At 37.0% G+C, this 24727-nt stretch overlaps 3 protein-coding genes across 3 annotated transcripts; 1 reads left to right on the top strand and 2 right to left on the bottom strand.

Annotated features, from left to right (window-relative positions):
• Positions 1-4066: 4066 nt before the first annotated feature.
• LOC117623180 (F-box/FBD/LRR-repeat protein At1g13570-like) lies at positions 4067-6448 on the top strand. The gene is made up of 4 exons (XM_034354063.1): positions 4067-4365; positions 4687-5624; positions 5750-5908; positions 6038-6448. Exons 2-4 carry the CDS (start codon positions 4809-4811, stop codon positions 6311-6313), a joined length of 1251 nt encoding a protein of 416 aa, XP_034209954.1. The 5' UTR covers positions 4067-4365; positions 4687-4808; the 3' UTR covers positions 6314-6448.
• Positions 6449-6524: 76 nt separating this feature from the next.
• Positions 6525-10037, bottom strand: LOC117623179 (protein NSP-INTERACTING KINASE 1-like). The gene is made up of 11 exons (XM_034354062.1): positions 9535-10037; positions 9281-9413; positions 9083-9154; positions 8852-8995; positions 8692-8763; positions 8524-8583; positions 8327-8424; positions 8052-8198; positions 7590-7931; positions 7118-7497; positions 6525-7039 (listed from the first exon to the last, which is right to left on the bottom strand). The coding sequence occupies exons 1-11, from the start codon at positions 9635-9637 to the stop codon at positions 6719-6721; spliced, it is 1872 nt and encodes a 623-aa protein (XP_034209953.1). The 5' UTR covers positions 9638-10037; the 3' UTR covers positions 6525-6718.
• Positions 10038-15935: 5898 nt separating this feature from the next.
• Positions 15936-18245, bottom strand: LOC117623285 (pentatricopeptide repeat-containing protein At3g02490, mitochondrial-like). Its single transcript, XM_034354198.1, has one exon. The coding sequence runs from the start codon at positions 18138-18140 to the stop codon at positions 16113-16115; it is 2028 nt and encodes a 675-aa protein (XP_034210089.1). The 5' UTR covers positions 18141-18245; the 3' UTR covers positions 15936-16112.
• Between the last annotated feature and the right edge of the window lie 6482 nt (positions 18246-24727).

Below are 24727 nucleotides of genomic sequence, written 5' to 3'. Positions count from 1 at the left end.
TTCGGGGATACACGTGGCAAAAACAATAGAAGACATGGTGGAGAAAGCTTTATGGGTTTTGCCTTTGCTACTGTTGGATCGAACATAACTACTACCAAGACAAGACCCCTTTCTTCCCCCCTTCCCTCGTTCCCTCCTTTTTACCTATATCATTATTCATGCTAAGGAAATAATGCCCGTAGGTTTTAGGTTTTGTGTTTGCTGACTGGATAATGTAACACCAAAAGACATCCCCCTTTGAAACCTCTTCACATTTCACTCCACCATGAACACGTGGCACAGTGGAGAAGGAGCAGAGAGAAAACTTACCCTGCCCTCTTGTTCAATTGTGGTTCCAATTCAATGTATATGGGCAAGGCGGGCGGTGTCCACCTTTTCAAGGCTAGGTATGAGAATCGATCTGAATGCTAACATTGGGCGGGCCGTAGAAGAATAAGCTTTCTCCAAGACATATAATTATCGATAAATAAAACAAATTTAGGTAAGCGAAGATTATCCGTAAAATAATCATGAGATTAAAGTATGAGAGAGAATCGAAATATGACTAATCATGAAAGAATTACTCATAAGATTGGAGGTAAAGATGGGATTAAAATAATAAACATGACCTTACTCTATATCTTACCATTTTTCAAATTTGAATTTGAATTTTTTGGTGTTGGAAGTCGAGAGAGAGTGAGAGTATGTTTTAAACTTTATTTATTTATTTATTTATTTATTTATAATAAATCGTATTTAATGTGTTCAATTTTGCATTTATGATTGAAGGTGTGTTTAATCTCGTATGACATCTCATATTCATCACTTAACAACGAATTATCAGTCCTAATTTGTTTGGAAGGACAATTCCAATTTACCACTCACCCACTAACTACAACATTTTTTCTTACATAACCCCCATAAGGTAAGTACTAAACTACTTCATGATAAAATATTAAATCTTTTATACCAAGAAATTTCAGATTTTAGTTTTTTTTTTCTCTCTCTCTTATCCCAATGCTCATAAATCTTAATCTTTGTATACATGTTCTTTTGATTATTTGACATGTGATTAACTAATAATGATATAGACATGCATCTACAATGCCAATTTGCTTTGTTTGGATGGTTATAAGTAACTGTAGCTGTCATATAACCAATAGTACCTACCTATCATCAATCACAAGGTAGAGATGAATCCACCCATGAAAGCTACCAAAAGCAAGTTTAAAGTAAGGTAATTCCATTATAATTTCTCGACCACGAAATAAATGACCAACTAGCTTGTAAGAAATTACTAAAGTAGTTATTAGTCCACTCGTACTTCTTTTCTCAATACTGGAATGTGTGATGAATTCAATTACTCCGCTTTGCAAAAAACTTTCCAAAAAGGAAGCAAGACCAGCAGATCATATGTGTGGTGGCTAAATTGAAAGTCTGGGATTTGCTAAATTCAACTACTTCACAAGTTTACACTTAGTTCACACCAAGTCAATAAGTCACTAAACTGATGGTCGACGTAAAGATTAAAAATAGTGAACAAAAAGAGAGCAGCTAAATTGAGAGTCTGCAATTCTGCAGTGAACACGTGTACAACTCAGTTGGATGCTGACTCAGACAGCCTCTGGGGGAAATTCCTGCAGCCAATAGGAAGTTGCCATGCCAGAGACTGGATTAGGATGCACCTCCACCACAAAGTTGTGTATATAGCTTCCGGAGACTGGAGCCAAGACATAAATAAATAAATTAATTAATTAATATTGCATCCATCCCTTTCAGCTAGAGACATATATATTTTGATTTGCCCTGGTCTTTTTCCCTAACCATTCCATAAGTATGTTTACGTGGTCTTTGTTTGCATTCAAATTGTACATATGATCTGTTCGCCTTCTTGTCTTGATCACCTTCTGTGATCAAAATCAAAACTCAACAAAATTAAGAAATTTCCGGATATTTGTTCGGAAGATAAAGCTTATCCTATATGACGATTATATCTTTAACAATAAAGTATTTTAAAGACGAAGTTGATTTCTCATGTTTACATAAATTTGGTTACATGGATGTTAAATTAGGAGTTACCCTAATTAAGAGAGTAAAATAATCACTTTAAATCACATGTGCAATCTTTTTTGACAAAAAAATGATATATAATATATGAATTCCAAATCAACCCAACCCAATTTGGGTTGGCTTAATTGAATTATCGGGTTGGGTTAGTTGAACTATAGGGTTTGGCATTAAGCCTTGTTAAAACGCCTTATTTTAAGTATGCCTTTATTAAGGGTCTCAAAACTCTGTATTTTACATGGATTTCCTCTTAATAGGAAGAACAACTGTAAGTAGAAGTTCCTATTAACGAGGAGTTCCTTTAAGATAGTAGTGTTTGGGAGTTATAGTAGTGGAGGTTTTACGTCCTCCACTACCCCTTCCCAACCTCTGACTAAGCCATCTAGCTGCCTTCCTCTCAGGTTCACCTCCCCTGAGGGATAGGAAGCCCCTAAATTTCTTTCTATTCTAAAGCACGGAAAACGCACTTCCTTCATAACCTTTGTTGTCTTGATCCTCAGTTAAAGAACACTCTCCTTCTCTCAGAACCGGCACACTTTCATTACTTCGGTTCTTCACTCAAGTCAAAAGCATGCTAGAAGTTATGGTTCGAAGAGCTCAAATTATCTTGGAAATGAGGGGGACGCCCGAGGTCCTTATGTCGAATAAGAATATAGTTTTTCTTCTCAAAATTTTTTAAAAAAAATGGTGATAAATATATATATATATTAAGAAATTAATTAATATATATATATTAAGAAATTAATTAATATATATACAATATAAGTGTACTACAAATGTATTTTACTAGCTGCCAATTGCATGTATACATACTGCAAGCGTAACGGTTACACGTTTTGTACATCACATGCATACGTGCCCTACTTGATCTTGATCCAACAGTTAAGTTTTGTTGTGCTCAACTTAGGGCTTTGTAAAATCAAAACAAGATCCTCACCCTTCTCAATCTGCTCTCTCCTCCTTGCATGAACATCCCTCACAACACTCTATCTTCTCATCTTTCTTTTGCCTCTCTCTTCATCCATCTCACCTATCGTGCATTATCGATATCGAAGGTTTTAGACGATTTTATAAATATTCTTCTCAGTTGTGGTATAGTTTCTTATTTCAGTTTACACAAAGTTCATTTCAGCAATTTGGGTAAGTTGTGCTTTCATGATTTCATGTTTTTTCTTTCTTTGTTTTGATTCCCCCAGCCCCTTGTGTGGGTGGGTTTGCTAGTTAAGGATTTTAGGGGTTGCAAGGGCTAGAGCCTGTTTGCAGTCTTTGTTGTTGGGCTCTGGCCCCATTTCACCAATTCATGTTTTTTTAAAAAAAAAAATTTAAAAATTAATTAAATTTTATGGTTGAAAAATTAGAATGGAATTTAAGGGTATGTTTGATCTATTTTATTTTATTTTTCTTCTTTTTTTTCAATAAAGGTTTTAGCTCATTTTCAGACGGATCGGATAGGAATAAGGGGATTCCAATTCCAATTCAAAAAATTTCGGAATGAATTCTATTCCAATTCCGTTCCAAAAAAATTAGGAATTTCAATATTCATTCCAATTCGGAAAATTCGGAGCTTACATATTATGGAATTTTTTTAGAAAATTTCGGAAACTAGTTCAAATTTCTAAACATGTCCAACCATTTGTAGGAGTAAAATTGACTCAAAATTGAAAACTCATACGATAAGCTTGGAAAAAAATTATATGCTAGTACTTATATGTTGTTATCCATTATGAAACAACTTGTCTATGTCTATTTGGTCATCAAATTATATTTAGTTTAACATGAAATTAGTAATTGTGTGTATTCGAAGCTTGATTTGGACTTGCCAAAAGCGGAAATTTTCGGAATGGAATCAGATTTTCCAATCCAACTTGCATCCCTATTCATAAATTTTTATTTTAAATACTTACTGCTCTTTGTGAACATTTTCTCTACCCTAAAAAATATTTCTGTCTATTTCAACCACACACTGTAAATTTTTATTTTATTTTTATAAACTCTAATTTTGAATGTTCATAATCTTAATTTTCAAATTACAAAATGTAAGGTTTCGAATTTTGATTGAATGGAAACATAGAATATATTCCACTTCCACTATATAATAGGGCTTTATTTACTTACGATTCTTTATATCGAGTAAGAGCATATGTCAGCGTGGAACTTATTTATTTATTTGTTAAGGAATTAATTACTCATTTCTTGTTTTTCCACAGATGTATTTGGATGGATTTTAATATTTGATATCAGTTGCAGTAACATGTTAGCTCATCCGTAAAAATGATGACACTGGAACCATAAACAGCCGCCGATCACTCCGTTTTGCCGGTAATCTTCTTCTTCCTCTATACATGTGCGTGTGCATAAATAAACTGTAATTACTTGACTGATATGGAAGACTGAGAATTTTGTGTTAGGATTTGATCACCATGATTTGTTTACTTGGGTATTTGAAGTTTTCTTCTTTCTTTTTTTTCTGGGTTCTGGCTGCCTTAGTAAATTTTGACAAATTAATTGTTGCTATGTGTGTGTAGTATTTGCCTTCAAAGCAATGTATGGTATGCAGTTATTTGATGCCAAAATCATGAACTTTTCTAAAACAAATTGAGGATATGAGAAATTGAATGACATGCATATAATGATGTGCAGGTTGGAGAGATATCAACTTCCAACTGCACTTCTAGTTTCAGAGAGCTGCTTGTGAAAGCACTTATTTACAAATCGTCCATCAGAGTTACTTCTCAAGAATCAGTCTTCTGCCACTGTGTGAGATGGGAACGCATAAGAATAGAGATAGGATTAGCTATCTGCCTCGGGATGTATTGGACAACATCCTCCTTCGCTTGGAATTAAAAGAAGTTGTGAGGACTAGTATCTTATCCAGTAACTGGAGACATAAATGGACTGGCATTTCACAGTTTGTTCTTCATGACAAATGCATACCGAAACGGATATCGGACAAGGTGGCAAGATGGGAATCCATTATGGAAATCATCCGTCAAGTTCAGTTATGTCACGACGGTGCTATAGAGAAGTTTAAGCTTGCTGCTTATTGCCGGCCAGACCATTCTGATTTAGACCAATGGATTCGTTTTTTAACAGGCAAAGGCCTCAAGGAGCTGATCCTGCAGGAGTTTGACTCCGTAAAACGTTTCAACTTGCCTTTTTGTCTGTTCTCTAGTCCACTGCTGAACCGGTTGGAGCTTTTTGGTTGTAGATTCAAGCCACCTTCTGCAGTCATTGAATTTAGGAGTCTCACAACCCTCCGGCTCAATCGAGTTTGTATAAGTGATCGCATGCTAGAGTGTTTAGTTAGCAATTCCCCTGTTCTTGAAAGATTGATTTTGTTGGATATTGATCATCAAATTGTTCTTCGAATCCGCAACCCGAATCTCAAGTATCTGAGAGTAGATTCCAAATTTGATGATATATGTCTTGAGCACAGTCCATTACTGGCTACTGTTGACATTGGCTTGAGGGTTGGGGTCACACCCCAATTCTTCGATTCTGGAGGAGGCCAGTTGGTCAGGATTATTGGCCGTCTACATGCTCTTAGGAAACTTACCCTATCCAGTGCCTTCCTGAGGGTAAATTTTATCATTTTCCGCTGTTTCTTTTTTCGGCCTCTATTTTTTATTGTTATTAATTTGGCTGGCTTAACAACTTTTTGTATCTTATATGATTGTTGCTTGCATTTGTTTCTACTCCCAAGTTTCTGGGTAATATTAGCGTACCAGACAGACTTCCTACTATGCTTCAACATCTCTCAGTTCTTGAACTCAAGGATGTAAGGTTGGATAGTATGACAGAAGTGATGGTTTGCCTCTGCATTTTTAGAAGCGCTCCAAACTTAGAGAAACTGCTCCTTTCAGTAAGTTTCTCTGGACAACTAGCAATTTAATTCAAGCATATTTCATCTGTTCAAGGACTTTGAATTACAAGACTTCGGTTTTACTCTTCTATTTTTTCAATTTTTGATTTTGGACTTTTTGACTGATAGGTTGCTGGTACAACTGCATATTCCAGACCTAGCGTGGAATTTCTCATATCACAGTCTTTGTCAAATCTCTACTTTGAACAACTTAAAGAAGTATCTATAAGAGCTGTACAAGGCGTTATACCTGAGTTGATGTTGATTCAGTTTTTACTGGCTCGATCGCCTGTGCTAAAAAAAATGACTGTAGTGCATTATGGAAGTGAAAGGCTACGTGGAGAATCGTTGCAGCAATTTGTGCCAGCTTCAAAAGATGTGAAAATTTTCAACTTATCAATGTGAAAGTAGCTCCTCTTGTTACATTCTAACTTTTCTTTTTGGTTCAACTTATACTGGGCACCTTTCTTTTAGTATAAAACAAGCTCTTCAATAGTTTTGCTTATTAACTTGATTATGTTAGTGCGAGTCTTTGGGGATGGAGCTATGTTCTCATGTTGGGCAGTTCGGCAAAATAGCGTGCTTGACTCTTTGTTTAGCAATATAACAAAAACTCTGAATCTAAGAATGTCAGTTTATTGAAGAAGAATCTGTACAATTGGAAAAAAAAACACATCAAAATTTTTGAAGCTCTGACACCCTGCTAATATACAACACAAACTCTTAATATCCATGTAACCTAATAGCTTCATCTATAACTTGTTGCTATGATATGCTTTCTTTTAAAGCATAAATTTTTCAAGTAGGAAATCACCTTGGACCAGAGAGTTCCATTGCTTGCACTAATAATGAAGAGTCGTCAGTGAGATCAGAGTATCGGTCTGAGGATGAAAACTCAGGGGCTTTGCTCTTTGTTGATTCAACCCTTTGAGAGGCTTCCCATCTTTCCACAAGTCCATCACCTTCAAGCATCCTTACCACTTCAGACATTTTGGGTCTATGGCCAGGAAGGTACTGAGTGCACAAGAGTGCTACTTGAACCATTTCCTCAAGCTCAATCCGATCATAGTTGGTTTTGAGATCCTTGTCCACAAGCATCTCAAGCTTCTTTTCCTGATGAATCTTTTTAACCTGTGATCAAATGAATTGGACTGTCAGTTGGTACTATATGAAATTCAAAACTACCTAGGAGTGGTGTTGTGTGCTCACCCAATCAAGTATGGCTCCTTTCTGGTTAGTTGCCTTGCCAAATTCTAGTGCTCTCTGGCCTGTGATTAGTTCAAGTAGAAGGATCCCAAATCCAAAGACATCTGTTTTCTCAGAGGACTGTCCTGTAGAAAGATACTCTGGGGCTATATGCCCCACGGTACCCCTCACAGCTGTGGTGACATGTGAATCTTGGTGATCCAGAAGCTTTGCCAACCCAAAATCTCCCACCACAGCTTCACAGTAGTCATCCAGAAGTATATTTGCAGCCTTCACATCCCTGTGAATTATCTTTGGGTCACACTGCTCGTGAAGGTACAATAATCCTCTTCCAGCTCCCAAAGCAATCCGCTTCCTAGTGCCCCAATCCAAGACTGGTTTCCCTGTCAGAAGATCGGTGAGATTCGAAATTAGCATCACATAATAGGCACTCTGAATGGTTAATTACTGTTAGTTTTAACTTATGATGTCTTACCTTTGAGACGGGAAGCAACACTGCCGTTGGACATGTATGGATAAACTAGAAGTCTTTCTGTTGGCGTGATGCAAAAACCATATAGCCTGAGAAGGTTGCGGTGAACTGCTAGGCTGATCATTTCAACTTCAGTCTGGAATTGAATCTCTCCACCAAGTGCACTACCATCTTTAAGCCTCTTGACGGCTACAAAAGTTCCATCTGGGAGCGTTCCTTTGTACACATGTCCAAAGCCACCCTTTCCTAGTATGTTCTTGCTGCTGAAGTTGTGTGTTGCAATCTGAAGTTCTCTGAAATGGAATCTCTTCAAGTTCCCAAGGGAAATTTCCTCATGGTGCCTGTCTGAAATTTCACAAGATAGGGCATTAAGTAGAGGGTTGGTTATTCAATTACTTTCCCAGTACACAAAAATTGTTGTATCAATATTTCTGTTGATGGTGTTATATGTCATCCAGCAAGTACCTTTAACATCAAAAAATGCCTGTTGGTTGCGCCTTTGCCTCCACCATATAACTACTCCAAATCCAAAAACAATGAGGCAGAGGCACCCAAGGCTCAAACCGAACGCAAGCGCTATTTTGTGACTTCTAGGTCTTCCAGAAAGAGTAGCTTGAGAAGAAAAGAAAAACTGAGCTCAGAATCAGAACCAAATATCACATGAACAATTGAAACTGTTAACTGTGGAAGTTGGAAGTAATTTATGAAAAAAAATCTCGGCACAAATTCAAAGTCCATACTTTGTGTACTATTCAGGTTCATGGACATTGGCATCAGTGTCGTCCCATTGCAATCTGCTTCAGCCCCCGTTGCACATATCAGAGGATTTCCAATTATGCTGAAACAACAACAACGAGAGGGGTGGAGAGAACTTAATAAATCAATTCTCTATTATATGTGTGTGTATGAGAGAGAGAGAGAGAGAGAGAGAGATTACTTGAACGTTTTGGCAGCAAATCTAGGCACAGGGCCACTCAGGTTATTGTAGGATAAGTCCCTGACTTGCACAAGATCACAGAATAACAAAATCTTACTTCAGAACCAAAATTTAATTAGATACATATACATATAACCGCACCAAGATAGAAATGGTTGAGAGATTTACAGAAAGGCAAGCTGGCTCATGTTAGCCAACGACACCGGAAATGCTCCGGTGAGACTGTTATTGTTAAGCCTCCTAAAACCCAATTGAAATAATCTGTATTAGCTTTACAAACAAATAGAGACAATACTTCAATTCATGTGCACGGATCACAGATACTTACAAGTATTGAAGGCTTTTCAGGTGGCCAAGAGAGGAGGAAATTTCCCCAGTGAAGAAGTTGTTGGAAATATCAAGTGTATGAAGCTTTGAGAGCCTCTCAATATCCCGAGGGATTGCTCCTGTTATGTTGTTGTTCTGTAAGAGCCTGAAAAGTAAAGCAGAACACCATACCTTATTAAACACAATGAGAACAAGAAGCACTGAAATTTTTTCCAGTTGTTGGAGAACTTACACAATCTGAAGATTTGTTAAGTTGCCAATACTTGGAGAAAGAGTGCCAGATAAACTTTGGCTAGGTGTTCCTCTGCAAAACAAAGACCATTTTAACTACTTCATACGGCATTCATTATATTTTCTCATTTCCTAGTAAGCATGTAGCTCTCAAATGAATTTAAATTTAAAGAACAAAAAAAAATTGCAGGAGACTCACAGGCCAATAACCAGGCTTTCAGGAGAACAAGTGACCATTGTCCAGCTACATGGATCAACAGAGTCGTCATCCCAATTATCTAACACACCATGAGGATCCACCAGAGATTCCTTTATGTCCATTAAAGCTTGCACTGAGATCAAAAACACCCAGATGAGGATTCTTCACTTTCCTATTACTTATAGCTATAAAAAAATGCGCCTTTCTGTTGCAGATATATGAGGGAATGAAAGAAGAAAAATTTGCGAAGTTACCTTCAAAGTTTACACCTTTAGGAGAAAGCAATCCATTTCCATACGTCCAAGACCACAGAAATGCCATGAAACAGAGAGCAGCTTTTGCTCCCCTCATTGTCATTGTATATCAAATATCACAAGTACCAGATAAACCCAGATGCTGAAGGCGGCTTATGGTGGCTGGTAGTGTTACTAGAAAAACAAAACCTCAATTGGGTTTATTTCTTTTTGTTTAAGTTGATCTTCAAATTGCAACCCCAACTCTTCTTACTTTCTCTCCATGCGAGAATCCCATTCACCGAAAATCTTTGTGTCAGACCCAAGAAAAAAAGCCACTTCTTTTGGTGGTATAAAAAGAAAGAACTAGCATGCCTGTCATGGAGTCATGAGACTGTGAAGAAAATAATATATAAATAGCTACTACTAAACTAAAAAGAACAATTTGAAAGGCAAGGAGAGAATAGGAAATTCAAGATAGTACATGTATGTCAAGCTTCATACGGGTTCGAATCTGAGATTACTAATTTGTAAATCAAGGCTTTTGAAGATAATATAATATATGTATATGTTAAGAATAAAGGAAGACACATACATTGTTGTAGTAAAATTCAGTGATTTGTACCCAAAAAAAAAAGCAGAAAATGAAATGCAGATTAGTATTTTTACATTTTCCAACAATGGAACAAAATTTTGTTTTCTGGTTAGCCAGCCAGTTTTGAGTCATATATATCATCTACCTAGAGATGGGTGTTTTTGTTACTTATTATTATCAGTGTTTGTTTTTGTATTTTATTGGATTACGTTTCTCAAAAGTTGGTCACAAAAATGATGAGTCTGTATTTGTATGTGGAACTGGGAAATGCCTTGCTTGAGACTGTGAGGGAATCCAACATTCCCTGAGCTTGGCCATTCAGTAAAGTTACAAAAACATCGTCTTCTCTTTCAAGGAAATGAGAATGTGAGAATCTCGAGGGGGTGACTGATGGTTGATAATGGATTTGGTCACCCACCACCATGACTCATGACCCATGACCATTAGAGGATCTTTGTTAGAATTTTTGTTTTTGATTTTTTTAATGTACACAGCACACACACAAATAGTATTATTTGTTGTATAGCTTAAATATTACTTTTATGGAGCTTTTTTTAAATCATAATTTGGTTTCTTTTGTGCTGGAAATGTTGGATGTGCTTTATAGATTCCACAAACCACTATCAGCTAACAAATCACACATGCTATCACCCTCTTTGCCCTTCAGCAGACAGTCATTCCCCAAAAATTGTTCAAAAAGAGAAAAACTTTGAAAAGCAAAAGCTGCCATCAAAAACGCTTTTCTCCAGGACACTTCTCTCCCTCTAAATTATTATCACAGCAAATAATTATACTATTTCACATTTCAAGCTCTCCAAGAAAGTGTTAATCTTTTGCGCCCATCCAAATTATTTTGTAGACAAATCCCGGGAATCAATCACTCTTCCTACGTCATCAATCTCTCACTAGTAGGAGAAAGAACCATGACAAGCCAAAACCATGTATAGTTAGACACCTAAATGGCTCAACTTCCAGATAAGAAAAATTATTGTCTACGTCATCTTGCAATATACATGTAACTTTCGGATTTATATATGAAAATTTTATGTGCATGTCACGAGAAAAATGTTATATACTTATATCACGCAATGAAAATGAGACACACTTAATTATATATAAGAAGCGATTACATCTAATTTTTATCGACTAATGAATTGGAGTTTTTATTTTCTAATCCCGGTTTTTGATGTTAAGGACCCATGTACCAAATAGCCAAACATATTGTAAGCAACAAGAAGAAATGAAATTGACCAAGCAGAAGAAAAGAAGAGAGTAAATTAATAATATAGGCAGGGCAGCTAAGGCATTATTGTCCCTTTCTTCACATCACCTCAATCCCCCAAAAAAGGCACACCCACTAGTAGTAGTAGATTCTCATTGCTCAGGACCATAACCTTAGATTTTGAATCCAAATACCTCAAGATAAAGTTTTAACCCACCCTTTGTCTGCAGTGCATGCCCTTTTCTCCCTTTATTTTTCCTTTAAGAAAATTGACTTTGAGACATTGATACAATGCGGGTGCTGTATGATACTGGATCAAGAACAGCCTACAGAAACAGGACAAATGCACAGAAAGGCTAGTCTTTACATGTGGCATCCTGTGATTGGCTTTGGTGAAGCTCTTTTTTTTTTTTGTAAGGCTCCCCCCAGCTAGCAAATGGAGGCTAATCACAATCAGCAATTGCATTTCCATTAAGAGGAAAGCATAGTCACGAGGATCGCAGACATAGTTGAATAACTTTGGGCATGAAATGGGCATTTAGTTGTGTGACGCTGATTGAACAAGATATGCATATTTGCATGCTAAAGGCAATTAGCCGTATATCCTTTATGTTTGCTAATTAGGTTTGGGCCAAATCGAATATCGTTCACGAAATTTGAATTCATAAACTTCTCCAACAACATGAAAACTAAATGATAATCGGCCAAGTTAACCAAATATTCTGTGCCAAAACCTAATTATTCGTGTCTAGTGCTAATCTGTTATTTGTTTTAATAATCTATCATTTACGATTTTGTGTTAAGTGATCTAACTTAGTAAGATTCTCTTATAAAGATCATCACCTAGGTAGGGTCCCTTTTAAATTGTGGGCAAGCTGTCTTGTTGTGCCTACTTTGTTTGCTTATGCACTCCGCAAGGGTTTTACAATATCATTAGCAGCAACCCCCATTTTTCTCAAAACCATCATTAATTTAAACCATTACGAAAATTAACGTGTTTCATGATTTTGCAACCAAAAACAAAATCCAACTTTCATTGTTTACTGTTTCTATGCTCGTGGGAAGAAAATTGTAGAAAAAATAAAAAATAAAAAATATGGTCATTCTTTTAATTCCTTATTCATAAACTAAACCCATGAGAGTTTTCCAACAATAATTTTTATATTTTGATATGGAAATATATTTAAATATTTTATCTTTTGTTTTTATGTGGTGTGGTGGTATGCAAACAGGGAGAGTGAAACAAGTGCATCAGCCAAATGAGTAGGAAATAATTGTTGCTCCACTAGTTAGTTGGTGAGGTTTGAACAAATTCAATGGAAGAAGAAGAGCCCCTTTTGATCTCCAAGCAATGTACAAGCCCCCATGCTTCTTGCTTTTGTGATTTTGGCTAATGCCATTGAGTATGTGAAATTACAGAGCAAACAAGCTAGGGTTCAGAAAATCTAGACCTACATGGCATGTCTCCATATATCACAAGCTTAGTACTTATGACAGTAGAAATCTGATGCCCACTACAAATGGTCACCAAAAAAAAAAAAAAAAAGTTGTGGGTTCATGATTTCATATGTTTTTTTAGTGTCTAAGCTATAGAATCCAAGAGCAAACTAATGATGGCAATGCTCATGCTTCATTGACAGGATTATATTAATGAGCCCTAAATGTATAATTAATGGCTGATATCAGAAGTGTTATTAGAAACATCTTGATAGAGTTGTATGTTCTGCAGAAGACTAGCAATCATGCTGTGTGAAGGTATTAAAAGTGCTTTTTCTGAGGGACAATGGGCATCTTTTGTGTGGCCCTAAGAGTGAGCCCTCTGGCCCTCCTCATTACAATAATGATTCCCATTAACAACTGTTTCAAATTGTGATAAGCTCTTTTTTTTTTCTCTCCCCTTTTCCACTTGTGTTTTCTGTTGTGAGGAATGGTTTGATGTTGAAGAAAACCAAACTCTTTTTTCTGAAATTTCCAAATTAATAGCAAAGAAGAGACCCTAGACCCATAGAATTCTTGCTCGAATATATGGTCTACGATTCAGAGTCGGACAACATAAGATACCACGCTATGAAAAGAAAACATTATCCTTTAACATGCACTACTTTGGTGTTATACGTATATTATAAAATTGATAGATATGTTAACAACGACAGCATTGCACTGTCGTCTAGATTCTGAGACGATATTTTTATTGTCCTCTGGTTTTCTTACTGATTGAATCAACATGGCCTTATGTGAAACTCTAAAACTCCAAAGGCTCTAGAAGGTGATTTCCTGAAGTTATTTGAAGTGGGGTCGTTCACAAGAAATCTAAAGCGATTAAAATGTTCACAAGATGAAAGACATTCATGGTACAAAATAGCTTAGATAAAGCTAAGTTTGAGGGAACATGATGCCCCATCTTTTTCCACTTTGTGTTTTTTGTGATGCATGATGTTTTTAACATCTTTAAGAACCTGATAGATTCATCAGTGATCTGATCATCCCACTTTTTTTTTTCTTTTTTTTTTTTTCCTTTTACCAAAATTATTTTGTCTATGAGCCCATGCGTCTCTCTTTACTCTTTATCTCTGTAAAAAACTGTTCAAATAATAATGTTGGTTTCAACCCCACCTTGACTATGGCTTGTTTTTCCTTTTTGGGTGGGAAAATTTGCCTCCCAAATAGTTACTGGCACTTTAATAAGTCATGGAGTTGGCGGGCTTGTAGCTCAATTTATTTTTACATCTGAGGTTCTGGATTCGATTCTCCCTCCCCCAATATTGCTTGTATCAAAGGGATTGAAGATTATAGCCGTTACTGCTGAGTTAATGGGCCTAAAAAGAGATGTATGTTTGTGTAGATAAACAGTAAAACTGCTCTGCATTGCATTTGATGTGGAAGCTTTGGGCTTTGGCACCTCGACCGAGAGATATGGCACGTCTCCTGCAAAGTCAGCAGAACAAGGGAGCACCAAAGTTGTGGCTCAATAATTCTGCAGAAAAGATAAAAGGCAGGATTCAATTGTCCACATCTTGGTCCCTTCACTGCACAAAACTTGTTGTAAATCACAAGAAGATGGTATTTTGTCACATTGGGTGTACGAATATCAGTTGTCTTGTGTCTTTCCTGGGTTGAAGAATTCAAACAGAAAACTCCAACAAAAAATTTCTCATTTTCATGAAGATAGCTCGAGTGTATCAATTTATAGTGTGCAAACTGAGACAAAACTCCAAGAATCCACCGAATGGCATGTTCAGTCGCACTCATCACGTTTTGCTCACTGAAAAGTCTTTTCAATCCATTTGGCTACCAGATTGGCATGCCTGTCTTCAACTGACAATGTTCTTATAGAATACAAAAGAAGGAAAAAATTTAACATCTTGAATACTAAACCGGAAACAGAAAAGAAAAATAAATTGCATGGTCTTGAAATGAACAAAAAGATTAAGAACACAAGTAAAAAAGGCAGCAGGACAGGAACTTGTTGCAGTATGAATAAGAAAAGCATATCAAGATTACATGCGTGCAGTGGTGGACTCAAGAATTTTTTAGAGAATGGGCGATATTCGATTGAAGATTACTAGTAATGTTTCATAACTTTATAATTAAAAAATACAGAGAGAGCCACATCAAAAAAAATAATTATAATTAAAAAAACATATTATAAAAAAATAGAAATAAAAAACCAGAAGAAAAAAAGACCAAAAGGGGAAGAAAAAAAACACAGACCTTGAGATTTGGGTCTGTTGGCTTCTTCAATTCAATTTAGGACTCTCTTTATATTAAATTATTAATAATATTAATTGTACTTTGGCAGTGGCTTCCTATCCGCAGAATATAAGGCTTTATCCTTGTGTTTTTTCATTGCCCTGGTCCAAAACGAATCGTTTTCGCCAGGGACTTTTAAAAAAAATGCATGCGGCTGTGCTGCGCGCAACAGCCCAACAACGCAACACCACAGCAAACAAAAAGCAATTTCGCAGAGGCATTTCTTCGAGCAGATTGTGGGCACTTCCATGGCAGAGCTGAGGGGCAAATTCCACAACCTCCAGAGCTCTTTCCGGCGAAAGGAGGTGCACACCTCCTTGCGCCTCTGCAATTAAAATGCAGATGTTCCCAACTTCAATTTTAATTGTTGATTTCTTCTGCATATATAACCAGCTTGTAAACAACTTCCATAAGCTCTAGAAAACAACCGAGTAGAAACGAATCAAATTAGGAATTCGGCATCTTACTATAAAAATTTGAGACTGTAAGTCTGTAACCTTCTCCTGCAACCTCTTACAGACGAGCAAGAACTTGTCATTGTCATTTTAACTTCTCTTTGTAAAGCATCGCTGAAAACATATAAGGTACTGGCTAAAGAGCTTTTGCAAGAGGTAAGCATTCGACAGAGACGAAAAGTCTTGAAAGCCTAATCCAGACAACTGAAACCCACAAAACACAACCATAACGACTGGACTTAATACACGCAACATAACTTGACCCAAAAAAGTGTGATGCCACAGACCACTGAGGCACATTAGATCTATGTGATATCATCAGCAATCCGGTCATTCAATAAGAACTTGAAATGCCAAGGCCATATATCATAAGAAAAAGATAAGAAAAATCTAAGGAGCATCTGGAAACTTGAATACCATAGATTTTATTTTCCTCCACCAAAAGAGTTGAAAATACTCCCATAATCATTAATATCAATGGTAGGAGCAAAGACAATATTCAAACCAAAATTTTTGGAACAAATTCTCTGCTACATTAACCTCGTGAAATACAGTACAAGATACAATCTTTAAAAACCTAAGCAGCCACCACAGGTGTAGCTGCTGCAGGGGTAGCAACTGCAGACGCAGGGGAAGCAGCACCTTCTCCAGATTGAGCACAAAGGAAGAGATCCAAAACATCAGCATGGTTACGAATGAATCCCGGGCATTTTGAAAGGAAATTTTGCGCTTCAGTATGCCGTCCAGCCTTGAAATAGGCTTTAAATACACTGAGAAACACAGAGGTAGATGGAAATCTATTTGAAGTCATCGCCTTCAGAAAAGCTATAGCATCATCACCTGTTCCAGACTTTGATACATACTCGATGAAAGGATCAACAAAAGGAGGAAACCCATCATTTTTCATCAGACCCAGAATATTCAGAGCATCTTTAAATCCACCCTGAACCAACAACTTACTAATCAACAGTTTGTATGTCGTATGCCATGGCTTGAGCTGCCTTTCATTGACTGAATCGTGGAGTAACTTGTATGCATCTGTTGCCCTGTTCTTTCTGCAATATGCATTTACCAATAATTCAAAAGCATAACCAGCATAGGCGGCCCCCTCTTTTTCAAGCATCTTTTGGAAACAATTGGAAGCATTGTTGAGATTACCCGCTACACAATGACCCTCAATTAAGGACGCCCATATCTTGTAATCTGAACTGCGCCCAGAAGCTTCCATATTGTTAATAAATTCACTTGATTGCTCCTTTTTGCCAGCACTACTAAGTCGGAATGCAATCTTACTCTGTAAACTACCACTAGCTACAAGCCCACCTTCCTCCATTGCTTTGAAAACCTTATTGCACTCTCCATGTCTACCAACACCGTTCAGAGCCTTAAGGACTGCATTGAGCATTGAATCTGTCAACACATTCCCATTCTCTGTAAACACCCTAACAACTCTAGAAAATAGACTCATATCCAGCTGCTTACCACCCGCTATTTTCCTCAGCAGAAACGTACAACAATGCACCGAAGGTTTATTTGCACCAGTCAGTGCAAACTCATACAAGTCCACAGCATCCTTAATCATTTTCCTCTTGCAAAATCGCCCTAAAACCTTAACATATGTCTCCAACTCCAGTTCATACCCATTGCTTCTCATTTCATCAACAACTTTCCAAAACCTGTCTTTACAATCTTCCCTTCCCAATACCCTTGCCATAGCATTATAAGTCTGTTGATCATGCTTCAAAAACCCACTCTCCTCCATCCACCGGAAAAATATCAGTGCTTTCATTGGCTCCGTACTAAGATTTTCCAACACCACTTTAACCATATCGCTAGACAATGCAACATTCAAATCAAGTATTTTCCTCTCAACATCATCACTCCACACCTCATTTCTAACAATCTTGCACACCCTTGAACAAATCTTATCTGGGGAATTGTCAGTAGACCCTGATGCAAACACTACTCTCAACTTCTCAACATCACCACCCAACCCATCCTTCTCAAATTTTTCTAAAGCTTTATCCTGCACCCATTTCGATACACCATACCCTTTTCTCTTCATAACATCAACCAAATCCCAGAATTCACTCACACACCCATTAACACCAAAAATACCCAGCATAAAATTATACGACTTGGAGCTCAATCTCTCACCTTCACATGCCAAAACCCAATCAAAAAACCTCGTTGCAACATCAGGGTTCGATTCGAGGCTCTTCAAAACCCTCAAAACCAAATCATGGCTAATCACAACATTGTTCAATTCCAAGTCTTTCCTAATATCATCCACACCCCTGTGTTTAGCGAAAATCTCAGCTATGGCCCCGTGATCGGAGTCTTTAAGCTCAAGTGCCGGTTCAGATGAGAGGCTGCGGGACAAGGGGTTTCTAGGGTTTATTGGGTTCGTGAGATGGGAATTGAAAACGGGGTGTGAAGGTGAAAGCTTTGGGTCGAGAGTGTGAGTGTGGAAGTGAGAAGTGAGAGAGCTAAGTGAATGGAGATTGGGTTGGGAGTGTACCTGAGAGTAACAAGACTTTACGAACACGTGAGGCGAAGAGCGGTGGTGAGCTCGGAGAAGAAGCAGACGCCATTGGTGTCTCATTGCTGGGAACAGGGTTTTCGAGCGAGGATGAATTGTGCGTCTGACGGAGATTAGGGTTTTTGGTTAACCCTTTTTTCGTTTGTTGATAAAATCGCAAAATCTTTTATTTTTAAAATTTTTTATTTTGTAATATTCAAATAAAATAGCAAAGTTTTTGAAATAGCAAAAGTAACCTCATTTAGGTTTGAAATTCCACTCACACCTAAAAACAAAAAAGACAATCAGCCCCAGCCCAAGTCCTTTGATACAGATTGTAAACTAAATTTCTATAATTAAAAGCATTTCTGAAGGTGTTTGGAAAAAAGTTTTAATTATGGGTTTTAAAAGCATTTTCTGCTAAGAGTTTCTTAATGAAGCACTTTAAGAACTTGGATCTTTAATAAACATTTCAACATGCTTATAATTTGAAAGCACTTATTGTCTTGCAAAAATAAAAATAAAAGCGCTTATGAGCATAAGTGATTCTATATAAACAGTTCCAAAGCCGAGTGTCACTTTTATCTTCATGTAATGATACATGAACAACAGGTGCTTGGGAGCCTGTCATATTTAAAAAATAATCGATAATTCGATTGAAGCAGAAGCAGGTCAGAGAAATTTCTTTTACTAACATCTCTTAATTTGTAAGCTTAGATGGGCTTATTTTGAAGTAGATCAACTATATATATAGAACCAGGTCACAATGATAAAGTTTATGAATTATGAGAGCTACAAATGGCAGAGCCCTCTTCCCTGGAGAGTATATATCAAGATATGTTTACACGTCTGCCAGACTGGTTAAAATCTCCTCCATATGTGCTCTACACCTCTGCCACAAAATCAATAAGCAGTGAAAACTCTTATAGGAAAAACCAACTCCTTTGATGTAGCTGCCTTGTGGCCATCTTCATAGAGCATGAAGATAAAGAGCACAAATAAAAATCATGCATGAACATTCAAATTTCTGAAACGCCACCAATCAAAAGAGAACTAAGAAACTCTTTTGATGAGTGAAGGAGTTTAGGAAGAGTTAGTGTTTAGGGTTTTAGGACAAGAGACTTAGGGTTCGATTGGTGCTTAGAATTAGATTGGATTGGATAAGTCACTAAGATAAATTGAAGGAGGAATGAATGCAGAAATAAATGATTTTTCATTTTGGGGAATTGGGTGAGATAAGTTATAAGTTGTTGGTCCCATCCAATCTAATCCTAGAAAGCGAGCTGTAGAGTTAGAAGAATGAAAAGGTTTGCACTCCTATTTACTATTGATGCACAAATAAAAATAAGAGAATATTACCCGAAAAATACAATATGTAGCTTGGAACGATTTTTGGGATGAGTCGCGTACTAAGTCGCTCTTTTTAAGAAGTTTTGTGGCTCTGCCCAATTTGTGATAGCAGTTCAGAAAAGGCCATTACGTCCCTAGAATAAAACAACCCCATAATCTCCTTTGTCTAGGTTCTTCCTTTCTAGATATAGAGAACCAAAAGTTGGTTCTCCAAAATAGAGAGCCAAGTAGGGAGTCTACTGGAAAGAGGACTTCTTTTTAACCAAAATAGTTGGGGATGAGAGGATAGAGAGTTTGCTGGAGATGCTCTAATATACCACCAAAAAAGACGTTAATGGACTTAAAACCAGCATAAAACAATAGAGAAAAATCTCTCTATTAATGGAAATTTAACTCCAACTAATAAAGGTGATTTAATGTAATTATTGATTCATTTATTTTAAAATAAACATACCAAATTCAACAATCCCCCACTTGTTTAGTTTTAAAAAAAGTTCATTGAGCAACATATCATAAGATTGTGCATAAGTAAATGTGTTTTTCAACTAGAACCACTATATGGTGACAAAGTTCCAGAATATTCAAGAATAACATACAGTTTTGAACTCTTTCTCTGACAACACCACACACACAGCCCTACTAGGGTGAAGTTCAAAAGCAAGAACGTTATGGCCATATACTTATATCCTGTTATAGTGACTGTTCTTGAAAATTTCCCCCAAATTTTCATAGAAAGCGGCCTTACTTCCACATTCACATAGGTGATCATCAAGCAGGGACGGACCCAAGGACAGGCCCAGTTTAGCTTTTATTATTTTTTAGCCCAAAGTCACATGTAGCCCACCCTACAACTTACCCCACTTCACGCATCAGCCTTTCAACATGTTCAATTTTCTTGGTGGGTCATATTTTATTGGTGGAATGTTAGCAAAAAATTTATTTTATTGCTGGAATCTTACCATTTTCTTTCCTCAATTTGTTGTTACTGAAATTTGGGGATTTTTTTAAGGTTCATGAAGTATAAATTAGGGATTTTCAATTCCATGTTATGAATTATCAATTAGAGATTTGCAATTACGTTTTTGTTTTCTTATTAGGTATGTAAGGTAAATTTAGCCCATCCTATTTTGAAATCCTGAGTCCGTCATCAAGGATATTCATGTAGTTAGATATCCCACTCAATATAGAGTATAGATCGCATTAAGAGTTAAACTCAACCTTATATCGCTACAGGATTTCATGTTTCTAAGGATGGATATGGAACAATACTAGCATGACTCCACTCATATCACTACATGACTTGTTGTTACTCATTGAACCTTTTTCTGGGGATTTCCAATCTATAGGTTGGTTACCATCACAAGTGACTTAATTTTCCCATGGTTTTAGTTTGATTCCTTTTGAGGTTTTCCAAACATTTCATCATGCTAGTCCTTTCATCAAAGAATCAGTTAAATTCTCATCAAATCGTACATAATCCACTATTACAGTGGATAAGAACAGTCGGTATTGATCTCTCCCACAAAGGGGTATTTGTCGGTAAGTTTCTCAACCAACTTGCTTTCACTAGCCATTGCTATCATCTCTAACTCCATTGTTGACTGAGCTAGAATAGTTTGTTTCTTACCAGTAGCAGGGGCGGCCCTGGGGTGGTGCAAGTGGCGCCACCGCAGTAGCCTTTGAATCTTCTGACGGGGTATTCCAATGAGTATCTCTATATCCCTCTGGGATAGCAGCAAACTTCTCATAGCATGCCCTCAATAGCATACCAATGCTCCAAACTAGATCCACTTGTAAACTTGCATGTCCATCAGAAATATTTGCCAGAACATTGCAGACAAATGATCAGTAGAGATCACATGTGCATCACTATACATTAAAGTATAACAGAAATCTGCTATATATCAATTCAGAACAAATTTTCACACATCAGAAGTGAAAACCAAGCTGGCACACCATTGTTAGCATGAACTGATACTCTCAGTCTCAGAGCTACTTTACAACCTTGGTGGCCAAAACGACGCTCCTCGCTCCTCCCCTGACCCTGAGTCTGGGCTCGCTGACCACCATAGGATACATTTCTGTAGAGTCGAAGAAATTGATGCCGGACAGGAAAGCTTGGTTGAGGAGGCCAAACGACTCCGGAAACGTGTTTTGCTTGCCGAAAGTCATCATCCCTGCATGAAGAATGAATTTGTATTTGAGGATGAGAGGAAGGGCCAAAGAATCAGACTCAGAGTCGGTAAGATTGGGTGCGAGGTTGAAGAGAGGCACCTCCATTGCTTTGCCTGAGAAGCTCTTTGAGTTTGTCAACTGTGAGGGGAACCAGAAGGAGAAAAATCAAAGTATCTGCTATATCGGCGCAAGTTTGGTGGATTTTCAGGGGTTTGATAAGATAAAAACATAACCGATCGAGTTACTACTGTGTTCGAAAAATCGTCCAATAAATATAAAAAATAAAAAATAAAAAATAAATCCTCCTAGGCAGGCTAGGCGGGTTGGGTCCTTTTTTTTTTTTTTTTTTTTTTTTTTTTTTCCTGACTTTAAATAAAATCTAGTCTTGGAGGGATATGGAGAGGGGGAGGAAGAGTTAGATTTAGAGGCCTAGCTTTGAATCAATGCCTGTTGAAGCAGATGCATCAGTGTGGGGAGCCTTGCTCAATGCTTGTCTACTTCATTCTGCCACGAAGTTAGCAGGAACCATATTTGAAAAACTTGTTGAATTAGAACCGATGAATGCGGGGAATTATGTTCTGATATCTTAATACATATGCTGCAGCAGGTCTATGGATGGAGGTCAAGCAGATAAGAACACGGCTCAGGGAAAAGGGTTAGAAAAGCCTCCTGGAGTAAGTTGGATTGTTGTTAAAAGCCAGGTCCATTGTTTCGTTGCCTGAGACACATCACACCTTCAATCAGACATAATTTATGCAAAATTATCACTCGGCAAAGATAATTATTAAACCAAAATTATCATTACGATTCTATATTCATTCAAAACTCCCAAAGTTTGTGTTTACAACATTCCATCCCCAAATTTTAACAAGTAACTCTAAAATTCTTGAGAAACAGATCAATTGTCTCATTTCCCTTTACCAATCTTCTTCGGCAATAGGGTGATGAATGTTTTGCAAAACACCGCCATTACCAATGGTAACAGTCCCCAATTCAAGACTTGGATTTCGGGTTTGGAGACTAAAATCCATTTTTAGAATACAAAAATAATTTGCTAGGATTTTTAAATAATTGAAACTATTTTAAAATTTCACAAATTTATTTAAGATAATTAATTACAATTAATTACTATTTATGAAGTAAATTAAATATTTAAATACTAATTATTCACCAAATAAATAATAATTAGAACATAATATATTTAAAGCGTATAGCCGCGCGGCTATACGTTTTTAAATATTCGTATATAGTATAGCCGCGCGGCTATACTCGAATTTAAATATCGCCGAGCGGCTGTCCTCTTTAAATATATACGGATATACAAACGTATAGCCGCACGGCTATACTCTGTAAATATATTGGAATATTTAAACGGTATAGCCGCTCGGCTATACTGTTGAAATATATTGTACTCTTTAAATATATGATGTTTTAATTATTTTTTATTTAGTGAAGAATTAATATTTTAATATTTTCATAAATTACTTCATAACTAGTAATTAATTTTGTGGAATTTAAAATTATTTAAAAATCCTAGAAAATTATTTTAGTATTCTAAGTTCCTACATATCAAAAGATGAGATGAACAATTTGAAAATTGACCTCTAAAAAGATTCAACCAAGCATCTGCAGGACCCCCCATTAAGTCTCCGAACCAGAGTCCCAACGTGGATAAGAACATGAAGAACGTATAAAGAATTGGAGGGAGAGGTGTCGAACCTATTGCAAGAGATACTGGATGAACACTGTACTTCCCTGCAATATCAATGTATCCTGTGAATAGAAATACAAGCAGATTAGTAAATCAACATGCGACGGGCAATATTCAATAAATACAACATGCAGTAAAGAGATCAAATGCTGGAACTAGAGATAATTTTCAAAATAATTTTCCTTTTAGAACAAGGAGTACTGCAGACATTCATGAACTGCCATGGCACAGATGCAGAAGCCCAGGCTTGTATATACCCCCACACCCAAGCATGCATGCATACACACACTTAATCAAAAGTAATATACTGACTTTTAAAAAAATATTGATAACCACTGGACATCATACCAAAACCAGTGAAAAGGTATGACTATCATTTTCTCACCCAGAGGGGCAGATTCATGTCAATCTGCAAATTTAGAGTAATGTGAAAGCGAAATCCGAAAACACTTATCTACATACAAACCGATCAGGCCAATGATCAATGTACTCTGTCTGCAATCCGAAAACACTTAAGCTGCATCTAAACATTACATAACTCATCACTCAGCACAGCATAACACGAAGCGTTTTTAAACAGAAGAAAAATTACAAACTGTTTGCTTTAGCAAACTTGCTGTCAATGGCCTCGGTGATATTCTTAGCATTCAAACAATTGGGACCATCTCGTATCCAAGTCATCTGCCCAGTGTTGATGATTGGCTCAAAAATAGTCAAAAGCAAAACTGCTTTCGGCTGGCAGACATCTTGCGGTGCTTTCGGCTAGCAGACAAATTGGAGACAAATTAATGGCTAGCATTGATGGCTTACTTTTACCTTTTGTCTTGTGTGTTTTGCTTTTGCCGTTGGGTGGTTGAAGAGCAAATGTTTGGCTTATAAAAGGGAACATGCATTTGGGAAAAAAAAAAAAAAAAGAGCGGAAAGCACCGAGAGTTGATGAGAGAAGAAAGAAGTTGGGAGAGAGAAAAATAATAGTTTGGGCAACTAAGTTTTTGTTGCTACTGTTGGTTATTTTTCCTCTCTAAATTGTACTCAATTTGTATCCCCTTTATATTCTTGAGTGTGTGAGCTTGGGTATAATTGGGGCTTGGGTTTTCTGAGTGGTTAAACACTATTGTATTCTCTCATTGATTATAGTGGAATACTCCGTCGTCTCCAAACTGGATGTAGGCAATTGCCGAACCAGGATAAATCTTGGTGTTGTTCTTGTTGATTATTTTGTTCAATTTTTCTCCTGCCTGTTGTTATTTATTTTTCACTCGCAGCTGGTTGACGCTTCCGCACAACAAGTGGTATCAGAGCTCCAGTTTTTCGACTGGTGTTTCGTGGGAGTGAAAAATCTGTCGGTGCTACAGTGACGGGTGAATAGTGCACGTGAATAGTGTCGGTGCTACAGTGCTCCGTGAATAGTGCTGTGCTACAGTAGCAGTGAATA

This window comes from Prunus dulcis, chromosome 3 (assembly GCF_902201215.1).
Source record: "Prunus dulcis chromosome 3, ALMONDv2, whole genome shotgun sequence".
Lineage (NCBI taxonomy): Eukaryota > Viridiplantae > Streptophyta > Magnoliopsida > Rosales > Rosaceae > Prunus > Prunus dulcis.
The sequence above is the reverse complement of the archived record's forward strand: the minus strand, read 5'-3'. Positions and strand labels throughout refer to the sequence as shown.